The sequence below is a fragment of the Paralichthys olivaceus genome, chromosome 5 (genome assembly GCF_024713975.1).
Source record: "Paralichthys olivaceus isolate ysfri-2021 chromosome 5, ASM2471397v2, whole genome shotgun sequence".
In the NCBI taxonomy this organism is placed as follows: domain Eukaryota; kingdom Metazoa; phylum Chordata; class Actinopteri; order Pleuronectiformes; family Paralichthyidae; genus Paralichthys; species Paralichthys olivaceus.
Genome location: NC_091097.1, coordinates 10,841,035 through 10,863,347, shown reverse-complemented (window position 1 = coordinate 10,863,347; position 22,313 = coordinate 10,841,035). Strand labels below are relative to the sequence as shown.

At 42.0% G+C, this 22,313-nt stretch overlaps 1 protein-coding gene across 3 annotated transcripts in view; it reads left to right on the top strand.

The window, feature by feature from the left end:
* The window catches only part of col5a3a (collagen, type V, alpha 3a), a 46,553-nt gene extending 25,469 nt beyond the window's left edge, over window positions 1-21,084 (top strand). For all 3 annotated transcript variants that reach the window (XM_020094650.2, XM_020094649.2, XM_020094648.2), the window contains 45 exons: window positions 126-179; window positions 621-665; window positions 1,040-1,093; window positions 1,738-1,782; window positions 2,127-2,180; window positions 2,687-2,731; window positions 2,866-2,919; window positions 3,025-3,132; window positions 3,532-3,585; window positions 3,930-3,983; window positions 4,073-4,117; window positions 4,320-4,373; window positions 4,732-4,776; window positions 4,965-5,018; window positions 5,150-5,203; window positions 5,487-5,540; window positions 5,639-5,746; window positions 6,059-6,148; window positions 6,427-6,480; window positions 6,673-6,780; window positions 7,098-7,205; window positions 7,296-7,349; window positions 7,513-7,566; window positions 7,666-7,773; window positions 7,880-7,933; window positions 11,797-11,850; window positions 13,297-13,350; window positions 13,487-13,540; window positions 13,649-13,756; window positions 13,864-13,917; window positions 14,007-14,060; window positions 14,245-14,298; window positions 14,406-14,459; window positions 14,571-14,678; window positions 14,780-14,833; window positions 14,955-15,008; window positions 15,097-15,204; window positions 15,292-15,345; window positions 15,868-15,903; window positions 16,362-16,415; window positions 16,520-16,820; window positions 17,009-17,121; window positions 17,247-17,315; window positions 18,441-18,674; window positions 19,133-21,084. In XM_020094650.2, coding sequence (XP_019950209.2) covers window positions 126-179; window positions 621-665; window positions 1,040-1,093; window positions 1,738-1,782; window positions 2,127-2,180; window positions 2,687-2,731; window positions 2,866-2,919; window positions 3,025-3,132; window positions 3,532-3,585; window positions 3,930-3,983; window positions 4,073-4,117; window positions 4,320-4,373; window positions 4,732-4,776; window positions 4,965-5,018; window positions 5,150-5,203; window positions 5,487-5,540; window positions 5,639-5,746; window positions 6,059-6,148; window positions 6,427-6,480; window positions 6,673-6,780; window positions 7,098-7,205; window positions 7,296-7,349; window positions 7,513-7,566; window positions 7,666-7,773; window positions 7,880-7,933; window positions 11,797-11,850; window positions 13,297-13,350; window positions 13,487-13,540; window positions 13,649-13,756; window positions 13,864-13,917; window positions 14,007-14,060; window positions 14,245-14,298; window positions 14,406-14,459; window positions 14,571-14,678; window positions 14,780-14,833; window positions 14,955-15,008; window positions 15,097-15,204; window positions 15,292-15,345; window positions 15,868-15,903; window positions 16,362-16,415; window positions 16,520-16,820; window positions 17,009-17,121; window positions 17,247-17,315; window positions 18,441-18,674; window positions 19,133-19,279 — 3,429 coding nt within the window. In that variant the 3' untranslated portion in view covers window positions 19,280-21,084. The remainder of the gene's footprint in view (window positions 1-125; window positions 180-620; window positions 666-1,039; window positions 1,094-1,737; window positions 1,783-2,126; window positions 2,181-2,686; window positions 2,732-2,865; window positions 2,920-3,024; window positions 3,133-3,531; window positions 3,586-3,929; window positions 3,984-4,072; window positions 4,118-4,319; window positions 4,374-4,731; window positions 4,777-4,964; window positions 5,019-5,149; window positions 5,204-5,486; window positions 5,541-5,638; window positions 5,747-6,058; window positions 6,149-6,426; window positions 6,481-6,672; window positions 6,781-7,097; window positions 7,206-7,295; window positions 7,350-7,512; window positions 7,567-7,665; window positions 7,774-7,879; window positions 7,934-11,796; window positions 11,851-13,296; window positions 13,351-13,486; window positions 13,541-13,648; window positions 13,757-13,863; window positions 13,918-14,006; window positions 14,061-14,244; window positions 14,299-14,405; window positions 14,460-14,570; window positions 14,679-14,779; window positions 14,834-14,954; window positions 15,009-15,096; window positions 15,205-15,291; window positions 15,346-15,867; window positions 15,904-16,361; window positions 16,416-16,519; window positions 16,821-17,008; window positions 17,122-17,246; window positions 17,316-18,440; window positions 18,675-19,132) is intronic.
* Window positions 21,085-22,313: the final 1,229 nt, after the last annotated feature.

Below are 22,313 nucleotides of genomic sequence, written 5' to 3'. Positions count from 1 at the left end.
GGTAACTTTTTTTGAAAGTAACCTCAGCCACAGAAACATCAGCTTAGTCTGGCTTTGTAATTAACCTGTCAAACAGTCATGTGATGATCAACCTGAGGCCAAAATCCAGTGTTTCTTCTTCTCAGGGTCCACCCGGAGAGATAGGCTCCCCAGGTCAACAGGGAAATCCAGGAGTACAGGTAATGCTGCGTCAAAAAACACTATGACAGTATATATGCACCAATATACCGTATATAAAATACACAACCACTTGCAAGCATTCAGTTGCATAAACACAATGTGTCTCCCTCATACAAGGCTTTTATAATGAGGACTTGCAAAGGTTTCAAAAATTCTCCCGCCTATGTATAGGTATATAAATGTTGCATGACATTAAAATGTATTCAAAACATAAAGATGTTATATGTTTTAGCAACTAAATATAATTTCAAAATGTTTGAGACATTGCAGTCATATAAAAAAGACTGAATCATATTTTCAGTTTCCCTACTACCTCAACCATCTAATGCCATATACCAGCTCACACAAGGACGTCCTCACATCTCATCTCATCTCAAACTTTAGGCCATCTCCTATAGTCTTGTGACACTTAACCTGATTGATGCTTTGTTTTGGTCCAGGGCTTGCCTGGTCCTCAGGGTCCCATTGGATTGCCAGGAGAGAAGGTAGGTAGCTATGTCTCTCACTTTATTTCAGAATGAAAGTGGTGACCCCGTGACCTCTGTCATCACATACCCGGGGGAGGCTGTGTGAGCAGGACAGTACAAACCAGCCATTTTTGGCTCCTATTCAGACGAGACAAGGCTAGACAGGAAATCAATGCGCAAGAAACACACTCAGGCATAACAGACACCGGGGACAGCGATGACTAGTGCACTTCACGAGGCTGGACTGATCAAAGAAATAAAAAATGGACTTACTCATAAATACAATGCTTGGTGGGGGAGCAGCAAAGTGGGAGTTTGGTGTCATAGGGAGGAACTGAGTTGTTCCGTTGAAGCTTCTTCACAGTATTCATGCATCCGTCTGTCCTGTACAGGGTCCCCTGGGGAAACAAGGCATGCAGGGACTGTCAGGCATTGATGGCCCTCCTGTAAGTAAACACAGACACACAAACACTACATGAATGCATACAATGGCAGCAAAATACATAAAAGTGCATGTATCAATACCTTTGCACATCTAGCGTATATGTATGTACTATACATAGAGAATGTAATTGTCTGCACAAAATTGATGCAATGCATGTTGATACAGGTACTTCATTGCTTATTCAATGTTTTGGTTGAAACCTACACACATATATAGCTATATATGTAAAGCAAAAGACTGTATACACCACGTGATAACTACATCATCATTTATCTAAACATGTACTGCTGTTCCTGCAGCAAAGAAAAGCCCATCACTTCGTGCTTAAAGTACAATAAGCAAACTTGTGTATGTATAAACATTTTTATAAGCACACATATACAACCCCGAAGCTAGTTAATCTAATATAGCCAAGAGGATAAAATGTGCCACCTGACACTTTCTGCTGTTTGCCACTAGGGGAGCACAGATGCGCAATGATATTTTTATTTTTTATTTTATCTTTATTCACTCTCAATGCCACTGGGGTTTCCTCTTTCCTTTTATTGTTCTGGTGCATTCAGAATTCTCAGTCAAGGAGTGATGCTACAATGATTTATTTGCAGCAGCACTAAGTCAAATTTGATTCATGTTTTCCTTCTTCAGGGTCACCCAGGAAGAGAGGGCCCCGCAGGAGAGAAAGGAATCCAAGTGGGTAACTAAATATCTGAGGCTGGTCTACAGAAGTGTCATAACAATATATTGAAAACAACAGTATCATGCTGTTGTTATTATGCACTCAATCACTTTACGCTACAACAAGGCTCACTCTCATTTTATCATCACTGTGTTCCTATGATGTCATGTTATTGTACAGCAGCACGCACCCATCAGCATCACTCCACAACAGTTTTTTCTCTTTTTCTGACAATAAATGATTTGGCCCAAGTCACTGGGTGCATTGCTCATTCATATGCGCACAGAGAAACGCATTTTTGTTCGCTGCTGGTTGCTAAAGCTGAAAAATCCTGCTGTTCTCCCATTCTTTCATGCAGGGTTTAACAGGCGCTCACGGACCCGTTGGGTATCCGGGGACCCGTGGAGTTAAGGTGAGACATAAATGCATCATGATCCCAGGTGTAAAGCCCATTGAGATCATTTTTTCTGCGTGACTTTGTGTCTACCTGTGATAGACACGATGCTCGAGCGTATGACTGATGGGCATCAGGTGGAGGGAAATACCCCCGCGCTTCTCAAGGGAACCGCTGAGGAACATGTGATGGTGCTCTTTTGGACATTGCAGAATATGTTTAGAAATGGCATTCTGCTTAATGTTTTTTTTTCCGACATCCTTCAGGGGAAGCGCGAACTTGATGGCAGTCATTAGTGTGACATGAATGTAAGGTCAATAACTGCTCAATAACAGAGCAATGTTAGGTCATGAGAAAATCAATACACACTTATAAATCATTTTGGAGTTTTAGGATAGGTTATTTCTGGAAATACAGGCAACCCGCGTTTTTCTATGCAATGTCCCGAGTCTTTTCTCGGTGGGGAAGCTTGTCGGGGATGTTGAATTGTTGCTAAATTACATATTTTTCCAACTTTTTCACAGGGAGCAGATGGAGTCAGGGGTCTTAAAGGGAGCAAAGGAGAGAAGGTGAGTAAAAATGTTTGTTCTACTGCTCATCAAACTGTGCTTTGTTACTTAAGACTTGATGAAATACAGAGTAGTGGTGCTACCTATCCTTAAAGAATGTTAATTAGACACCATCCCTCCTCAATGCATTACAGGGTGAAGATGGCTTCCCTGGGTTCAAGGGTGACATGGGGCTCAAGGGAGATAGGGTGAGCGCACCCTCAAATTCACTCTGTGAAATTTCAACTTACTTATTCTTCATCAGAGTGGAAATAAAACATTAATTTCTCTGCTACGCTCATTCTTCACTCTAGGGCGATAATGGGGCTCTGGGTGCTCGTGGAGAGGACGGACCAGAGGGGCTGAAGGGCCAATCGGGGCCCATGGGAGAAGCAGGGGGTCTTGGAGTTGCTGGCGAAAAGGTGATTTTTTTCATTACATTTACACCAAGACCAAATGAGGACACAAATGAGGAGGACAATGGGATCAAATAGAGTGCATGTTATGGGAGTATATCTTACCTGCATCGTTCTGCTACAGCCATAATATTAGATAGTACAGGGTAATTCACTTGTGTTATTAACTGAAAATCACTCAACATATGGATTTCAATGCAACCACATTAACTGGTTACAGCTGACTCATAAAGCAAAACTGCCACTGAACCGAGCGCATGTTGAAGCATTTATTCTTTCTGCCATTACTATAAGCATTAATTTAGTGATATCCTTCTGTATTGGTTCATGCATAGTCAGCAGTGTGTCATAAAAATGTAATATTTCTCTGGATTATTTCCCCTCTTTTCCTGCTGCTCTCTGCAGGGTAAACTTGGCGTGCCTGGATTGCCAGGGTACCCAGGAAGACAAGGTCCTAAGGTGATTTAGCATTGATGGGCTGTTATGATCAGTTAATGTGTCCTCTGGTTCCTTTTATCAGAGCCTTCACAGGCAAGATGTGTGTCTTTGACTGGACTGTTTCCTGTCTGATTAAAAATAAGGGATGATAAATGGCTTATTAAAAAAAGTCTATTTTATTAATAGTTCATTAGTGACATCAATTCATTACACGTTGATGAATGGTGTATTTAAGGCTGTGTTAGGCTCGTGGATTAGATTTGCTTTAATTTGATACAGTAGTTAATTATACGTTAATGAGACATTGGGGGTGATGTGTGATGAATGGAAGGCTGAGGCCGATTAACCTCTACGTGTGTCTTCAGGGATCACTTGGCTTCCCTGGTATGGCGGGGGTCCTGGGAGAGAAAGGACGAAGGGTGAGGACTATACTGACATTTTAATCCACATCATATTCTGACTTCTGCAGTATTTGTAAACTAAGTAATTGTTATCCTCTATAATGCAGGGTCCAGCTGGTCAACCAGGGTCTGGGGGCCAAAGGGGTCCAAATGTAAGTGCAAAAAAAGTGCAGTTACTTTACAACATATTTGTATCAATGTATAATACTGTATTTGCTCTGATCAGTTGCCATCGCTTCACCATGACTTGAGGGACTGAGGCACACTATTGCATCACTGTTTTCACATCATGTATCCTCCAACGACAGATAAGTTATGCATGTGCTAATCAGATTGTTTTTTGTTTTCCAACAGGGAGCCCGAGGGGGAAGAGGAGCAAAGGGGCCCACTGGAAAGCCTGGAGAAAAGGTGAGCTGACGCACGCACGCACGCACGCACGCACGCACACACGCACATATCCTGAGATAAATAAAGACATTCACATACAGTTGCACAAACACAGACATACACCTGGCTTTCTCATAAAGTATTAATGAATGTGCCGCCCTCGATACAGAGCCGGTTGTTGTTCCCTTCTAGATGACAGGCCATCTGGTGTCGTGAGAAGCTTCTGTTTGGCAGCGGATGCTTCAGCTTACATGCTCACCCTCAAAGACCATCTTGGGGGACCTAAAGATTTGTTGTTGGGCAGGAAGCTCAAAATGGTTGAGTGTCTCCTGTTGTTCGTACAGTAACTGTGTTTTTATTTGTCTTGTCCACCTGGTAGGGTTCTTCTGGGCAAGATGGTCCTCCAGGATCCCCCGGAGAACAGGTAACATTATGACTCTCCAATTATGCTGTGCACACAGTGTCTACATAAGACCATAGATGTCAAGCCTGAAAAGCAATCTTGGCATCACAGATACTCTCATACTTTTACCTCATAAATCAGTTTAGGGCAAGCACCAGGAAATACAATCTGGGCTTTGGTTCAGAGTTTTCTGTGTTATTATTTTCCAGGGGCCCCAAGGACCACAGGGAAGAAACGGTGAACCAGGACCTAAAGGCCCTAATGTGAGTGGGCTAACATGCATTCTGTAGTGTTGGCCCTGTGATTCAATGTTGCTCATTTTTACCACATTTTATGCTCACCTATATTTATGCTCACATTATTACAGTGATGTAAGAAAGTGCCTTCTTTACAGGGTCCATCAGGAAAGGATGGATTACCAGGTCATCCAGGCCAGAGAGGGGAACCAGTGAGTCACCTTTATAAAGACACATATTTAGTATATGGCATTTTTCTCTTTCAGGTGGACACCACTGCATTAACCTACAGTAAACATCATCTACTGAATGTATTGACACAGTAAACAAGTCAAAAGTTAGGACTTCAGCATTGAATTGCCTCAGTTCAAGTCAGAGTGCAAGTAGAGCGGCCGGTAATAAATCAAGTAAATCACCCTCCCTGTCTGCAGTCCTAAGATACTGCATCCTGCCTCTATTTCAACACTTGACTGAGGCACTCATTCTTGTCTATAGGGTTTCCAAGGCAAGAACGGACCCCCTGGCCCTCCAGGTGTCGTTGGACCACAGGTAAGAGGTTCAGCTGACGATTGGGAAATTGTTTATTTCAGAGAGCATGTTTTTGATGAACAGTGATGAGTGAGGGTTGTGCCCTCTTTTGTCATCAGGGCAAATCTGGTGAGACAGGGCCAACTGGAGATAGAGGCCATCCAGGTTCACCAGGACCGCCTGGTGAGCATGGTTTGCCGGGATCTGCTGGAAAGGAGGGTACCAAGGTGAGCGGTTTACGTCATAATGTCAGGATCATAATCACTTATCAGCATCACCTTATTACAGTTATACTAGATAAAGCCCAAGGACTCTCAGCACTGAATATCTTATCTCCTGGGTCTCATCCTATCCTCTAATTTGCTAATAAATAACAGAGGAAACTTTGCAGTGTTGAGTGTATTATGGCTCATAAAAGATAAATGTTCCTTTTTGGTGTGACTTGCTGGTTTATGTGATTAATGACTGCATGAGGGCCTGTTGTCTGCTGGCTGCTTGCCTTATATCTAATCAAATGAGTGTGTATGTGTGGTTTCCAGGGAGACCCAGGTCCATCAGGAGCCTCTGGGAAAAGTGGCCCTGCTGGGCTCCAAGGCTTCAGAGGGAGCAGAGGGACACCTGGTGCCATGGTAACACAAGAGTCCATACATCTCATATAGTATCCTCACCTTCATTCACTGTTAATCAGATTCATCCATAATATGCATTTGTATTTTATGGTGTTTCTGTTTGACTGTATCGATCACATTCGAATGATGAGCTCAGCGATGATGCTGTCATGTTCCAAAATATGTGTGTCCTACAGCATTTGTAATCTATTGTAAGTCATTGATCATTTATCTTGAATGTGACAATGAATGTGGTTGCAGTTTGATTGTAAAGGCTGTTTATGTATGTGTCTTTGCAGGGACCTGCAGGTCTGAAGGGAGGAGAGGGCCTACCTGGTATTGCTGGATCGACTGTAAGTCTGATTTTATGAAATTGCTTTCCATCACATCCCTCAGTCTCTGCACAGCTTATGTGATGTAGAATTCTAGGGCATAAGAAGCAGGAGACTGTTTCCATGGTGAACAACGATCGTGACCATAGCATAAATCAAAGAGTGAATCATGTCACATTTGTACCTAACCTCTCTGCCTCCTCTTTTTTCCAGGGTGCTACTGGAGAAAGGGGCCCCGCTGGGCCAGCTGGTGCTATCGGGCAGCCGGGGCGGCCTGGTGGCGTGGGTCCTGCTGGGCCGATGGGAGAGAAAGGCGAGCCAGTAAGATTTGAAACAAGATTTGCTAATTTTGTTCTCAGGCAGTAATGTTGTACAGTACATGTACATGTACATGTACTGTACCTTCACCTCCCAACAATAAACAACATATGCTCTCACTTCGGGAACATTTCATTAGAGACAGGGAGCAGTAGAGAGGTAAAATAAACAGAGAGAAAGGGAAGGAGATCAAGCCTGCTTTCTTGGGTGTGATTTTCCTCTCTGGTATGTCCATTAATCAATGTGTCATGCTGTTACATGTGAATAATAAATATTTTAGCATTTGCTAAATGTGATCTGTTTTCCCATCTGTTCCCCAGGGAGAAAAGGGGCCTGTGGGCCCAGCTGGGCATGATGGAGAAGTGGGACCTGTAGGACTGCCAGGAGCTGCAGGACCTTCTGGACCTCCAGGAGAGGATGGAGACAAGGTGTTTACATTGGACAACTCGCATAGACTGGAGCACTGCTGTAAAATGCTTGTTTTGGACTCATTTTCTATGTGTGTTTTGTCTCCATAGGGAGAAACAGGAGGACCAGGCCAGAAGGGCAGCAAAGGAGACAAAGGAGAAGCTGTGAGTTTATAACATCACATCGTTACTTTGCATCGCCAGGAGGCTCATAATCAGTTTGGGATAACTTATAATTAATTTCCTTTGGACAGTGCAGCCTCTGGTGGAATTAGCAGATGGTTTTAATCATGTCTGTGTGTATTTAACTGTTCATGTGCTTTTCCAGGGACCCCCAGGACCTGTTGGAAGTCAAGGACCAGTGGGCCAGCCAGGACCAACTGTAAGTTGTGATTACTCAGAATGCATCACGTCAAGACATTTCTTTATATGAAAGGTTGGTTTGGTTTGTGCAGTGTTGACATGTCTGTGAATGTTTCAGGGCTCAGATGGTGAGCCAGGTCCTCGTGGGCAGCAGGGTATGAACGGAGCGAAAGGAGATGAAGGACACAGAGGCTTTAAGGGGGCATCTGGTCCTTCTGGACTACAGGTAAACATTACTATCAACTCCAAGGCTGGCTGTATCTTTATTCCTAAGTTTCTATTTGTTTCCATGCCATGCCGGGACTGCTTGCTCAACATATCTACAATTGCAGGGAATGCCAGGACCACCAGGGGAGAAGGGAGAGAGCGGACATGTTGGCTCAATGGTGAGAACCACTCAGCTATCTCAGCACATTTAACTCAACTCAAATCCACTGCTGAGGTACAGTGTCAGAATCAAGTCTGTTCTCAACAACACTTTTCTAACATCTTGCACTTTGCTTGATTATCATGTCTCACTTGTCTCAGCTTTTCTCTGAATGAGTTTCTCTTCTTCCTCCACTTTTTTCCGCCTTTTCTTCCCAAAATTCAGAGATCTTGATCAGGATCAAACATGTATGAAAAACTCAGTAGAAAAACAACTGATTATTCTGTTGAATAATTTGGTATAAGATGCAAATACTGTAATGTTTATGGGTAGGAAACTCCTGAGGCATTCTTCTATTAGTGGCATATGTTTTTTCAGCGCTATTCTTATATTACCTCGGCCAAGGAGGTTATGTTTTCATCTGCATTTCTTTGTTTGTTAGTGAGTTAGCAACCAACCCATTTTGGTGCAGATCCAGGAATTTCTTTTCATTCACAGTGCGAGATAGGGCATAACATTTTTTTTCCCCAGAGACTAATTATTGGATCTTGATGAGAATGTATTTGTATTATTTCATTACTGAACTGGGAACTGATATCAATGAGTGGCCTCTGCAGACGTATGTGCTCTGCTTGATGCCATTCTGGTTTCGGGTGTTGTATTCCAGGTTTTAGTGTATTTCAAATGTTGTCATAAGGTTCAAGTTGATTTTGACAAAGGAGGTGATGCACATACTAAATAGGTAATAGATGCAGTATATCGCAGGCAAGGTCAAAAGGATAACTTACTGTAAAAAAACAGCCCTTTCACCAATATAATGGTGATACCCCATTAAAACAGTTAGCGAATATGTTAATATAAATGCAAGTACATCACACATAATCATATAATTCTGCAATTACATGATGTTAAACATAATTACATAATTGCATTGTATTAGAGAATACATCTCATAGTGACTTCATATTAGAGACACATACTGTAATAGAATAATTCCATGCTTAATTATTATTTCTCAAGACAAGGGGATGTAATTATTCCAATAGATCATAATAGAAGCAAAAGGTTGTAATTAAAAGCAAAGAAAAGAAAATGTATGTTCCTAAGATTCTTTCTGACCTGGTTTTTCCCACATTTCCCAGATCGACGCCATTGTAATTACAATATTGTACAGGTTAAAGGTATCAGCAGCCTATGAACTATAGCTGGTACTCAGACAAGCCACCACAGCTCATTAATCTTTAATTAGTGCCACCTATTTAAGTTTGTTAGCACCATCTGTGCTGATTCTGCTGCTTTGTGTCCAACTCATGAACCAATCTTTTTCCTCTGCCGATAATCGTTAATGTTTACCACCCTCAAACTGCAGGAAGCGGCCGTGAGTGGCGCTCAGTTTGCACTGTACCTTGATAAGTCGCACCCGTCTTCAGAGTAAAGCCTTCCATCATTTTGATCTTAAACACAATGCATCTAATACACACAAGAATCAATGAATTAAGTTATGTTGTAATTAAATATGTCTATTATCCAGACTATAAGATATATATAGGTATATTTTCATTTTAAAACTTTGGGGTCAAGAAAAGATTTTTTTTTTTTAAAGCAGACAGTTTTTCTTGTCATAGCAGAAAAGGCTGATATTCAACAAATAAAGTTATTGATCGGTTAGCCCTAGATAAATATCCTCATAAGTCATGCGGATGAGCAGGCGTGCAGAACATCAAGGCCTGGGAAATGGCACACCTCAACTGAATGCAGCTTGGGGTTAGGTTTGTCAGAGAATCGAAATTGGTTGTAGATATGACCTGTCCAGGGTTTACCCCACCTCTCACCCTCTTAGTTTGGATTGGCTCCAGCTCCCCCCGCAACCCTCAAATGATTAATGGTATTGATAATGGATGGATAGATGGATGTAATTCATATATATACAGACATAAGACATAATGACACTGTTAACAGCTGAGCGATGCCTGCACTTTCTGGGGCTTTAATGTTTAAAACAGGCAGTGAACATCCCCATTAGCCCTCCTAACTAGTTGTCCTTAGCAGTTCACTTGATGCAAACATCTCAACCATATCACTATGGCTCATTACAAATAGTGTCACTGTGCTAGTGATGAAAAAATACAGACTAAAGTAAAAAAAAAACACATGGTCTTGTGTTGGTCTGTTGTCTGTTGCCATGTGTTATATCTTTTTCTTGTTTTGCAAGATGACACCCACAATAATGATGGTGAAAAAAAAGGAAGCCTGTTCAGCTGTTCAACTGACAACAATCTCAACTCGTGTTTTCAATGTGAGATCTTCAAGGCTGAGTGTCAATAACAAAATAGACCACGGCCTCATGTGCAAGAAAGAGATGGTCCCATATATAAAGAGGAAAACAATTTTTTAAAAAGAAGAGAGAGTGAGAGAGAAAGGATGCAGTGGAGCAGCGGAGTGGAAGGAAGAGGTGGGGCTCCGGTTGTGAGCTGGAAGACGGTGTGACAGCTGCTAATCAGATTAGCCTCAGCCTTGGCTGTCTAATGAGCATCCTCCTTTGTGACAGTCATCTCACCACGCTGTCAACCATGAACACACGCTCAACAAGATTCTCTATAGCCCCTCTTCTCCTCAGCCAGATTAGGATGGGAACGCATCAAAATGGAACCAAAACAAAGACGAAAGAGAGAAAGAGAGAGAGAGAGAGAGAGAGAGAGAGAGAGACAGGAAAGATGCAGAGGACTCAGTGGATAAGTTTCGTACATGTGTGAGCGCTGCGGATCACAAAATTCTCCCCTCTAATGCTCAAGTATTTTCTCCCACACAGTCCCTCTCTGGGCAGATCGTCTGTCTTTTCTGTCTCAGTTTTTTTACAGCACAAGGCTCCCTGCAAGACTTCAGAGGGATTCAGAGCACAGCTCAACATCTACTCAACTGAAATTGAAGCCGAGCACAGTTAGGATTAATTGCTTGACGCTCTCTTGAGCGGCACAGAAGAGTCAAATCACATGCCGTCACTGTGGTTGAGAGAATATGGTCTCTGATTAATAAGTGAGAATAAGGGAGAGGGAGTAGGTGGGAAAAATGTGAAAGAATCTGCCTGTGTCATATTGAGGGTAATGACCTGTCTGGACGTCTTCATCATGTCACCACGATAATGATCACAGAGACTGGGGCCACTGCATGAGCAGTTCACCACAGGCTGACTTCTAACTCTCATTTAATTTCGGCCAACCTCTATTTCAAATTCAGTTTGTATCTCTGTGTGTATTTTAACAATGAAGCATATTGTTAATCTGCTTTCAGACATGCACTGAACTCTGTAGAATCTGCAGTCATTCTCCAGAGGTGCTGTGTGAGAACGCATATGTCCACATTAGAGCCTCTGGACTTTCTGCACAGTTTCTCAAGCCATCCTCCAAGTAAAAACTCAGGAGAATGTCCGAATGAGCTGATGTGAGAAAACAGCAGGAGATTCTCTGGAGGATTCACAACGAGCAAGTGGGCATGTTGATGACGCTTCTAACACATAAAAAAACAAAGGATACATTTGTATGATATCTCAGGAGGAAAAAGGGGTCACAGATCACACTGATGAAGATGTCAAGAGAGTGTTTGGTGACAAGAGCCAACGTCGGTGTCGATGTGCTGTAAGCAACATGTGATCTCTGCAGCAGAATATATACGCTACGTACTGCCTCCACCTGGTGCAACACCCCTAACCTGAATGCTCTGGAGATTTCTGTGTTGTTGTGAATGCACCTGAGAATGTATGAAAAGACAACCTCTGGAAAAAGCCTGGACCGAGTTGTGCGCACATTCTCTGGAGTTCATTTCTGAAAACGGCCTTATTGTCTGAACTGAGATCCATTAAAAAACATTTAATTTCTCTCTCCACAGGGACCCCCAGGACAGCATGGCCCACGAGGACCTCAGGGGCCCACTGGTGGAGAGGTAAACTGCAGCAAAACATTTTTATGTTATTTGTTTATAATCATATATTTGGATTTAGATATGGACATGACTGCAATAACAAACGGAATGGGAACAGTCTCATTAATGGAGGAGAAGAGAAGTCAGGCTTCATTGCAAATTCATATCAACAAGCTGTTCATATGCATCTTCACAAAATACCTGTAAATATCCCCTTTTTTTGCTTATAACATTAACAAACATTACAAACAACCAAAAATGTATATAAAATTGTCAAAACAAAAAATGCACCAGCACGGCCCATTTAATTTGCTAATGCTAATCACCATAACCAAATACAGGCTGTCTCATAATGAATGAATACGCATCATTTTTCATAACTTCTGTCAGTCAGAATTTAGCCTGATGCCATTGCATTCACTGATGTTCTTATTCTTCGCTCTAGATGGGTTTTTTAAGGTCACATTAAGGCCAAGTCATCATATATTTTAATTTATTGTTTGTGTTTCAAAAAGTTTTATGAATCTAATGCTCACAAAGAGAATATTGAAATGACACACTGCGCGAATATTGTATTTGTGATATTCTGTGAGTCATAAAGAAAACATGACAGTGAATTATCTTTGGAATCAAGGAGACACAGTATTATCTGAAGTGCAAACTCAACAGTAGCTTATTTCCAGCCCCTTCATATCTACATATACTGTCTCTTTGTTTGAACACTTCCTGCCACAGACCTTTGAAAACTTGAATTATTAAACAGTATTAGGAAATAATCCCTGGGAGGGAGTTATATTTACTGCTCTCTGAATCATTAAGATGTATTAGACTATCATCTCTGAGATGCAGTTATATTTACCTCTAGTAATGGCCATCTCTCCACAGCCTCTCATACCAGTCAATTATTCAGCAGTGTTGCAGAAAGCCGTGTGAGCCACGGTAGTGCTTCATCATAGGAAGCGTGGTAATACAGCGGTGCAGAGATGGGATCCATTAATGGACTGATAAAGGAATAGTGGAGAAGAGTAAAAATGGGGTTGGGTTGGCGTGTGAGGAAAGAAGCTGACAGCAGGATCTCAGCAGTAGTGCTCTCCTGCTTTAAGAGTTGCTTTTATGAGTTTGTCTCAAAACACAAATCACAACATACTGACATGCAAGTGTGCACGCTAACATGCACAAAAAAAACAAACAGACTGAAGGAGAAAGAAGGGAAACAGTATCCACCCTTGTGTGACTCAGATACTATCCACACAGTAAATCTGACACTCAGTATTTTTCCCTGTGTTGTGATAATTTTGTTCCAGTTTCAGCAATGGCTCAGCAGAACTGCTGACAAACCAAACCAAATGGATAAATAAATAAATACTGCACCAAGAACCTGATTCTCAAGAATCAAAATGAATATTTCAAACTCGCCCCTATTTTATAGGATTTTGATTCAAGCTGTTCTCTCTCCTCCTGCCCCAGGGTCCACATGGAACGCCTGGTGGAGTTGGTCAGCCTGGACTTGTTGGAGAGAAGGTCAGCATTATTATTATCCACTACAGTGCGTGTGCCTGTGCACATTAGGTGGAATGGTAGTGGTTTGTGTATGTGAGTTTGTGAGCCTGTGTGTGTATATGTGGTTTTATTTTGCTGAATGTACTCTCTCTACTAGGGTGAGGATGGTGAGGCTGGAGACCCTGGATCAGCTGGAGAGCCTGGCACTGCTGTGAGTCACAAACTCCCTCCGTACTTCCTGGCTCCCTCAACATCATCCTTTATTTGCCTTCTCTCCCAGGCCTTTCACTGATTGTAAACTCATTTGCTGTTGTCCTAGGGTGCTAAAGGCGATGTGGGGGAGAAGGGTGACTCTGGTCCTCCCGGTGCAGCTGGGCCTCCGGGACCCAGAGGAGTACCAGGCGAGGACGGATCCAAAGGCATCCTTGTGAGTCTGTTTCTCTGGTTCATTGACATTTTCTTGCTCTGATTGTTAGATAACTCATTCTGTTAATGTCACACGGAAGATGGTACATAACAGTTTTTTCCCTGTAGGGCCCTATTGGATTTCCTGGAGATTCAGGACCAACCGGAGAACCTGGTGTCAATGTGAGAATTATAATTATGGTTATTCTATCAATAATTATCTTAATAATTTATTTTTGCTAACTTCTCCCTCATGACATTTCTCCAATCAGGGGGTAGATGGTGTACCAGGGCCTAAGGGAGACAATGGAGAACGTGGCAAAGCAGTAAGCAGTGTTTCTTTTTTATTCACTGCATATAGTGACAACACTAGCATCTCTTGTGTGCTTAGCTTAAGCCTTTGTTGTCTGACATTATGAAACCTGATGTATTCATTATTGTGGCTAAGCTTTCTTATCAGTGTTTTGTGATTGGATGAAAAGGTAATACAGTTTTTTTTTTTATCTATAGGGACCCCCTGGAGCATCTGGAGAGCCAGGTCCCTCAGGACCTCCTGGTCGGAGGGTGAGCTTAGTGTATTATATATATTTGTATGCATTTATATGTATATGTGCCTTTTCTTTGAGTTCATAAATGATAATCATCTAAGCATCTAATCTTTCTTACTTTAGGGTCATTTAGGTGCTGCAGGAAAAGAAGGGAAGCAAGGCATGAAGGGAGCCAAGGTAAGGATGAGGACTGTTACTCAGTGTGTTTAAATGTTGCCTTTCAACAAATCTCTTCTGATTTAATTTCCTCTAATGCCCCCTCTCTGCCGCTCTCCCATTTCTCTGTAGGGGACGACAGGAACCCCGGGTCCAGTAGGTAAGACAGGCCCTGTGGGACCCCAAGGGCATCCAGGAAGGTCTGGTCCAGAAGGGCTTCGAGGCATCCCAGGTCCTGGGGTTAGTACCTACTGACAACCATCAACATGATGAAATTTGTGTTTAGGTTTAATTGATTTGTGTACATACTGTTATCATCAATTCCTCTGTTTACTTTCCAGGGTGAACAAGGGTTAAATGGGCCACCAGGACAAACTGGACCACCAGGACCATTAGTAAGATCCTTATATTTGCCTGATAATGGAGCCCCCCCAAATAAGAGAAGGGCTGGGACATTATTAAATGAGAGCTTATAGCATTGATGTGGCCAACTAATGCATCTGGTATTGTCAACAGGGGCCACCTGGACTTCTAGGATTAAAAGGAGACCCTGGAACGAAGGGAGATAAAGTGAGTGTTTAGCCCATTGTATAAAAAACACAATGTACTATTCTAAACCCTGGGAAACAATGCTGATGAACCATATCTCTGTCTGCAGGGTCATGATGGGCTGATCGGTCTAATTGGCCCCCCAGGAGAGCCTGGTGAGAAAGGAGACAGAGGCCTACCAGGGATACAGGGTACACATGGACCTAAAGGAGATGGGGTACATACTGTAGAGCGGCAACCTGATGTATCTGATACATTTAAGTTCAAAGGAAACACAAAAATATTTATTTGTCTTCATTTCTAGGGAGTGGCCGGACTACCTGGTCCCACTGGCCCACCAGGACCACCCGGGCTATCAGTAAGTGATAAATGCAAAACAACAATATGTTTTTCTATGATCCATTTCTATGATTGATTATGTTTCCAGCAACCATAGTCGTTTGATTGTGTTCAAATACAAAAACACACAGTATTGTTGTGCTGTGCTGAACTCATGTCTAAACTACAAATCGAGAATAAAAAATGAATGTGGAATTGGAATAGCTGAACTGTCCATGTAACATTTTGTACCTGTCCCCAGACTCCCCACATTTGTGAAGTGACGAACGTAAGAATGGCAGTAATGGTTGTGGATATTGTCTCTCAGTTAAAGCAAATGAGCAAACTCATTGAAAAGACATTTTGATCTCTGCTGATGATTCCATCAACAAGGAGCAAAGCCTCTATTCCATCCCCACAACATAAAGTCCTGTCTTTAGTTCAATATTAGTAGAGTTCAACTTCTGACATTTGACAGTGCTTACTTGAGTAATCACATAATTTTCAAAGTTTTAATAGACTGTATATATATTTTAATGTTTGCTTACTTTTTCACTATTAGGGTGCTTTGGGTCAGAAAGGATCAAAGGGAGACATGGTGAGTCCATTATTACGTCTTATTTATACATTATAATTCCTGTACTCTGGCCTCAGATCAGTTTGCAGTTGCTGGGAGCATATGTTGGGGAAGAGGGAATAAGTGTGTATGTTGGCTTAGATGTGCCATGCTTCATAATCATAATGCTCTACTGTGTTTACCCCATGTCTTTGGAACTAAAAGCCTGCTGTACAGCCACTCTTGCCTTGTGTGTGATTTTTCCCAATGGGTCCTTTTAATAGGATTTGGTTCTGGGGTGTGTGATGTTATGAAAACCACTATAGTGTGTCTTGTGAGCCAATGCTTTGACCACAGAGTGCTGATGCACAAAGCTGGATAATCCTATAAAGCAGCAGACATATCTGCCTGGAAAAAAGCCGGGGTTTAGCAAAGTGGTGTGAGAGAGGCTCCAGGTGAGATGTGATTGACACAAAGTTTTGTCCTCTTTTATTCTCCAGGGTATCATTGGTCCCAGAGGTGATATAGGCCCTGCTGGCCCCCCAGGTCTCCCGGTGAGTACATCCAATGACCTACATCATGGCCTCCTCAGTGCCAACTTTATCCCCTTTCTGTATTTCTCTTCCACCTCTTACTCACCTCTCTATGCTGCCTCCAGGGACCCCCTGCAACAATGATTCAGCCACTGCCTATCAGGGAGGGCAGGCGAAAGAGACGGAGGAACTCCGATCGCGCAAGAGGGGCAGCCCCGTCCAGGGAAGAGGATGTGGATCCAGACATGGAGGAGTTCCTCCAGGGGGATCAGCCATTAGAGGACGCAGAGGGAATGGAAGAAGTTTTCGCTACCCTGTCTGCTATGAAAAACGATGTAGATTTGATGAGGAGGCCTTTGGGAACTTTTGAGAGCCCTGCACGGACCTGCAAAGAGCTCATAATGGTTCAGCCTCACTACAAAGATGGTTAGTATAGACATTGCTTGATGCCTAGTTCACCAACAAATTTTCATCATCTTAAAAAGTTGTATTCAAGAAAATCTAGATAAGGAAGCACCGTATTTAAGAGAAAGAGCGGCTTGTTATTTTTACACTATCATCTTATTATATTTTATATTAATAACCAGACCTTGACTGATTTGTGTACTTTTAAGGTGACTACTGGATAGATCCTAACCAGGGCTGTCACCGTGACTCCATCAAGGTCTACTGCAACTTCACAGCTGATGGAGAGACATGTCTCTACCCTGATAAGAGGACAGAGATGGTAAGCCTCCATTGTGTTACCGTCAGCCGAACTCATCATATTACATCAGTGTGCAAACAACTGCCTATATCCCTTGAGCCTTAATTTTTTTTCAACATCCTCCCGCTCCCCCTCCGTGTGTCTAGGTGAAATTAGCGGCTTGGAACAAAGAGAAGCCAGGAAGCTGGTACAGCCAATACAGGAAAGGCAAGCAGGTATAAAACAAACACACAAAAACATCCAACCTCACCTCCTGCTATTAAATTATCCTCGCTCCAAATGCCAGGCTCTTTTTTCAGCTCAACTTCTCGGTCTGTTTGTGCATGAGTGATATTCATGCATATGACAAGAATGTGTAGACGTGTATGCTTGTTTTAAATCATAAATTAGCTCACTACATAATTTGGCATAAATGTATTAGTCTATGTGCAGTAACAGAGTTGATCTGATATTGTCATCAGTAGGTTTCAGGAGTCAGATTCACACAAAGTCATCAGCAGCTCTGTCGCATTGATCTGTATTCAGGGCAGCATGTGCTGGCTTTTCATGAGCACCTGATCAGAGGTCTCATAACCCTCTCAGATAATCACAGAGCTGCCAGCACGATTGTAACACACTGAATCTCTCACACAGAATGCTGGGATCTGCTTTTTTTCCCCCTTCCATTAATATCCTCACTTTCTGATTCTGAAAAGAAGTTGCCAAACCTTTCTTCAGTCCTGCTTACAAGAATTCCCTCATAAACACAAGCTGGGGAGTTTTGTAATTATAATTGTAATGTAAATACTACAGTACCCTGAAGTACAAATCCAAACAGCAAAACACAAAAATATAACAAAATAAAATAAAAAATATAGATAATGAATAAAACAAGACAATGGCCAACTAGAAAACACACCAGCAAATCACAAGACAAAAATATAACAAAAATAAAATATATAATAAAAAAATGAAACAAAAATAAGGAGACACCACGGCAACTCACAAAACATAAATATAGATCACAAAACATTTAACGATTTAAAGGCTTGTGGCTGATTGGATGGATGTACTCACATGTTTCGTGATTTGTTGTGTTTTGTAATTTGTGACTTCATGGTGTTTATTTGCATTTGTGTTTTCTCATTTATTTGCGATTGGGTTCTCTTCTCTCTGTTGTGATTTGCACTTCGGGGCCTCCGTAAAGTACAATTAGACACCCATATGTTTCTGATAGACATGATAGGATCAGATGTGCTCTGTGGCTTCATCGTCATCATTCGATGAGATCTGGCTAATGCTGTTATGAATGTGTGGCACATATTAATTCCCTCTAACATCTGTGTATCTGTGTCATCCAGTTCTCCTACAATGACAGGGATGGGAACCCTGTGCATGTAGTTCAGCTGACCTTCCTGAAACTACTGAGTGCCACGGCCAAGCAGAGCTTCACCTACACGTGCCAGAACTCGGCGGGCTGGTTCGACAGCACCTCCCGCTCCTACCAGCATGCCCTCCGCTTCAGGGGCAGCAACGACGAGGAGCTGACACAAGCCAAAAGTCCCTTCATCACAGCACTGCATGATGGATGCCAGGTCAGTAGCAGGACACGGCAGGGACAAGGACTATCTGGACAAATAGGAATTATTCATGTATTTATCGGTTGTGTTGCTCTTGTCAACTTTTGCTTGAGTCAATAAGTGGCCGATTATCAAATAACTAACTTTAATTGGGATTAAGAGATGGAGTAGTGTCAATTTAAATTTTAGTCTTATTCTCAGTCCTGAGATAAAAAAATTTATGTTATATCTCTAGCTCTATTTTTCGTCACGAAAACTATAGATTTTCAAGAGACTCTAATAATATTTTATTCTTTTGCATGTTGATAAAGTCACAGTTAGTGTTTTAATGATGTCAGTTCCATCCCCTCTTAGTCATCTGGGTCATGAGTTTTTTTGTTAGTGAAATCAATGCTAGAGTGATGAGTGCTAGTAACTTGAATCAAATCAAGCAAATTCAACAGGTTTCAGCCAACTTTGTTTTTCTCTTTCAGTCCCGCAAAGGTCAGGAGAGGACGGTTCTAGAGATCAATTCCCCCTTGGCAGAGCTGCTCCCTATCATAGATGTGGCTCCCACCGATTTTGGCCACAGCAACCAGAAGTTCGGATTGCAAGTTGGACGAGTATGCTTCAATGGTTAACATCTTGCCACTGAAAAACAAAAAGAAGACCTGCATAGCAAGTTTTCAGTGAAAGAAACTGGACTTTTACCGCCGCCCGAGCAATATTTATTACATTATGTTCATGTATGTGGTGGGATTGTGGTATATTATTTAAGATTCTTCAACAGCCAACGAAATAGGTTCGATGGCTGTACAACAATAAGAAGAATGGCGAGAAAGAGGACATGCAACAGTGGGCACAAAGCACATTTACTAAAGGGAAATATTCCAGTTAAACATATTTAATTCTATGTTTTTGTCTTTTTCACTGTTTGAGTGTGCTCCAAATGATCCTCAAGAGTTACAAAGACTGCACCACTTCACAATGGCCACTTATAAAACTGGACAGATCTGCTCATGGAATGGAAAGGTCTGTCAAGCCGTGGTTCACTAAGTGGGACTTTTCAGATCATGGATGAACTATAGTTGCTACCTAATGTTTTACAAAGACGCAGACTGAATAAATCAGAGACGTTGTCAGATTCATTTGCATGTGCAGATTCACCATAATTACAATCGCAGAGCAGTTGTGCACTAACCTAGCATATTAATTCCACACAAGCACCGTAATTAATTTCCTGTGTGCAGGAATGATAAATTGTCCTTTTTACCCTTCAACTGCAGTTTTCTTAGTGAATTACCTTGATTAGTATTCAATATGTGTAGCTAGTTACTGATCCCGCGACTTACTTGAATGGATAAGGTTGTTTCCTTTATTGGACTGCTTCCCTCCATGGGTTTGATAATATGCTTTTTGAGCCCCCCATGTTCCCACAGTCTACAGTACTGTATATGTCACATTAACATCCTTTCCACTGCATGGTATGTACTTGCTATGACATACCTCAGCGACTAGGTTGGTGATATTTCTGGGCAAGAAGCACTCTGATGATGACTGCAGTCCTTTATACCAGGAGACATTTCACACATCTCTGGAAAGCATTTTTTAATTGCTGACATAACCCTTTTTCACTTTTTCTGCCCAGCTCAGCGGGTTTTTGTTTCTCTGGTTTGTTCACGTGTTGAACGGAATACGTTCATTTGACGTGATTTGGTTCTCAGTGGTGCTAAAGAAGATTCTGTTATTTTTTTGTGTCACTGTGTTTGTGTGTCTCTGCGGCAGGATTATAGGACCAGAGGGGGAAACGGGTTATTTCTCTTTTAGCAGCACGAAACACCACAAGAAGCTGGACATCTGCTGTGGGGTTGTTGGTTTTGTTGCACATTTTCTGGCTGCTAATTTCACGGGGCTAGCAAAGATACAGAGGCAGTTCAGAGCAATTAAAGGGAGAGTCCACTCTTTTTACACTGCCCCAGGGATGTTGGAGAGTAAATCCAGTAGCTAAACTAAAACTGACCACATCATGTATGTGGAGCAGCTACAGGATTTTTTTTATCCGACATTTAGTCAGTCAGACGTCTTTTACAAATTAGAGTTGTGAAATATTACAGAATGTATGTGAATTCTAGTTTACAATTGATTTTCCCTCCACAAATTAAATTCCTTAATGCTCTGCTTACCTCCTCTGACTCAAACAGTAAACCCTGTATCCAGCAAATATCATTTCTCAACTCAGTTACACATTGCATCTAAAACATTCCAGTAATTAACTCCTCTCCTTCTGGCCCATTCTCCGCAGCCCCTCCTGTGTATAGTGTTTATTGTTTTAATTTTATATACTGTACAGTTATTCTGAGGACTTTATGAGCAATAACCTGCTGCCTGAATGGAAAACAAATGTATGTGTTGAAAAATTGATGTGAATAAAACAAAGAAAAAAGGACCATCCCGTTTTCTCCTCCCTCTCCAGACCCTCTATGGTAGGTTAGAACAATATCCACAAGGGCATGTGGGTGTCTGCAGTGTCCAGAGTGTAATAGGCAAACAAGGCTCTTCATTACCAACTAGCTCTGCAACATTCGCTCAACAAGCTTGCAATCAGGATCCCCACGCAGCCGATGTTATCAACTCGGATTTGCTCCGCAGTTCATTTATTTCAATTAGCTCTGTTTCAGTCCTCGAGAGGGAAGGTGGGGAGGAGACAGAGGAAAAGGAAGGATGGGAGGATGGATGGCAACAACAAGAGGAGGAAAGAGGAAGAAGCCGCTGGGGAGATGAGTTCTGTTTGGTGGCAGCCGCAAAAGCTGTGCTGTTTAACTGTATATTAAAATGAGACAGACAAAAAGAAATGGCTATTTTTAACCAGTGTCTGACTTTGCGTTTAAACAATTCATTCGTTATCTTTCTCTCTGTCTGTAGTTATTTCTGTTGCACAATTGCTTTTTGGTCCATTCGTGCAGTCATGTACACACACACACACACACACACACACACACACACACACACACACACACTAAAGCCTATTCTCTGGAACAAGTTGAAGTACAAGGCACTCATCCCCTTTGGGGCCCATTGTTCAAGGTTAGCGTCAATGGACGAATAAAGGTTACCACGGCATTTTTTTCTCCTCTGTTCCCTTCAACTCAATTGAATTTTAACCACACTAAGCTCTTGACCAGGAAAGGTCATCTGTTGCCACTACCTTAGAATAATGATAAAGCAGAGGAGTAGCATGATTGTCAACTTGGTATTTCCACGATGCTATGGCCTTTTCCTTGCTTGCATTCCATCCTCGGATGCGCAGCATTACTGTGACATTGTGTCTCCAAAGTCTTGTTTTCTGCTGCTGAGAGCTGCACCCTTGTTAGACAGCATCTGTGTAGTGCTATGTACATTATCTAATTTCTGAAAACCTTAGGGCTGGACTAACACACATAGACCACGACTAACTGAAGCTATAGGAGCACTGTACTGGTCAGCAAATAAAATCTCATTTTGAGTGAGACGGGAATTGACTAGGACGCACATCCTCTGGAACAAGTGCAATGCGAAGAGAATACATTTCTCACAGATCATAAAACTACACCCCACTTCTCTTTCGCAGCGTACAAGCCTCAGAATTGAGTTGTCAAACACTACAATCATTTGGAAAGCGCTGATACACAGTCCCTC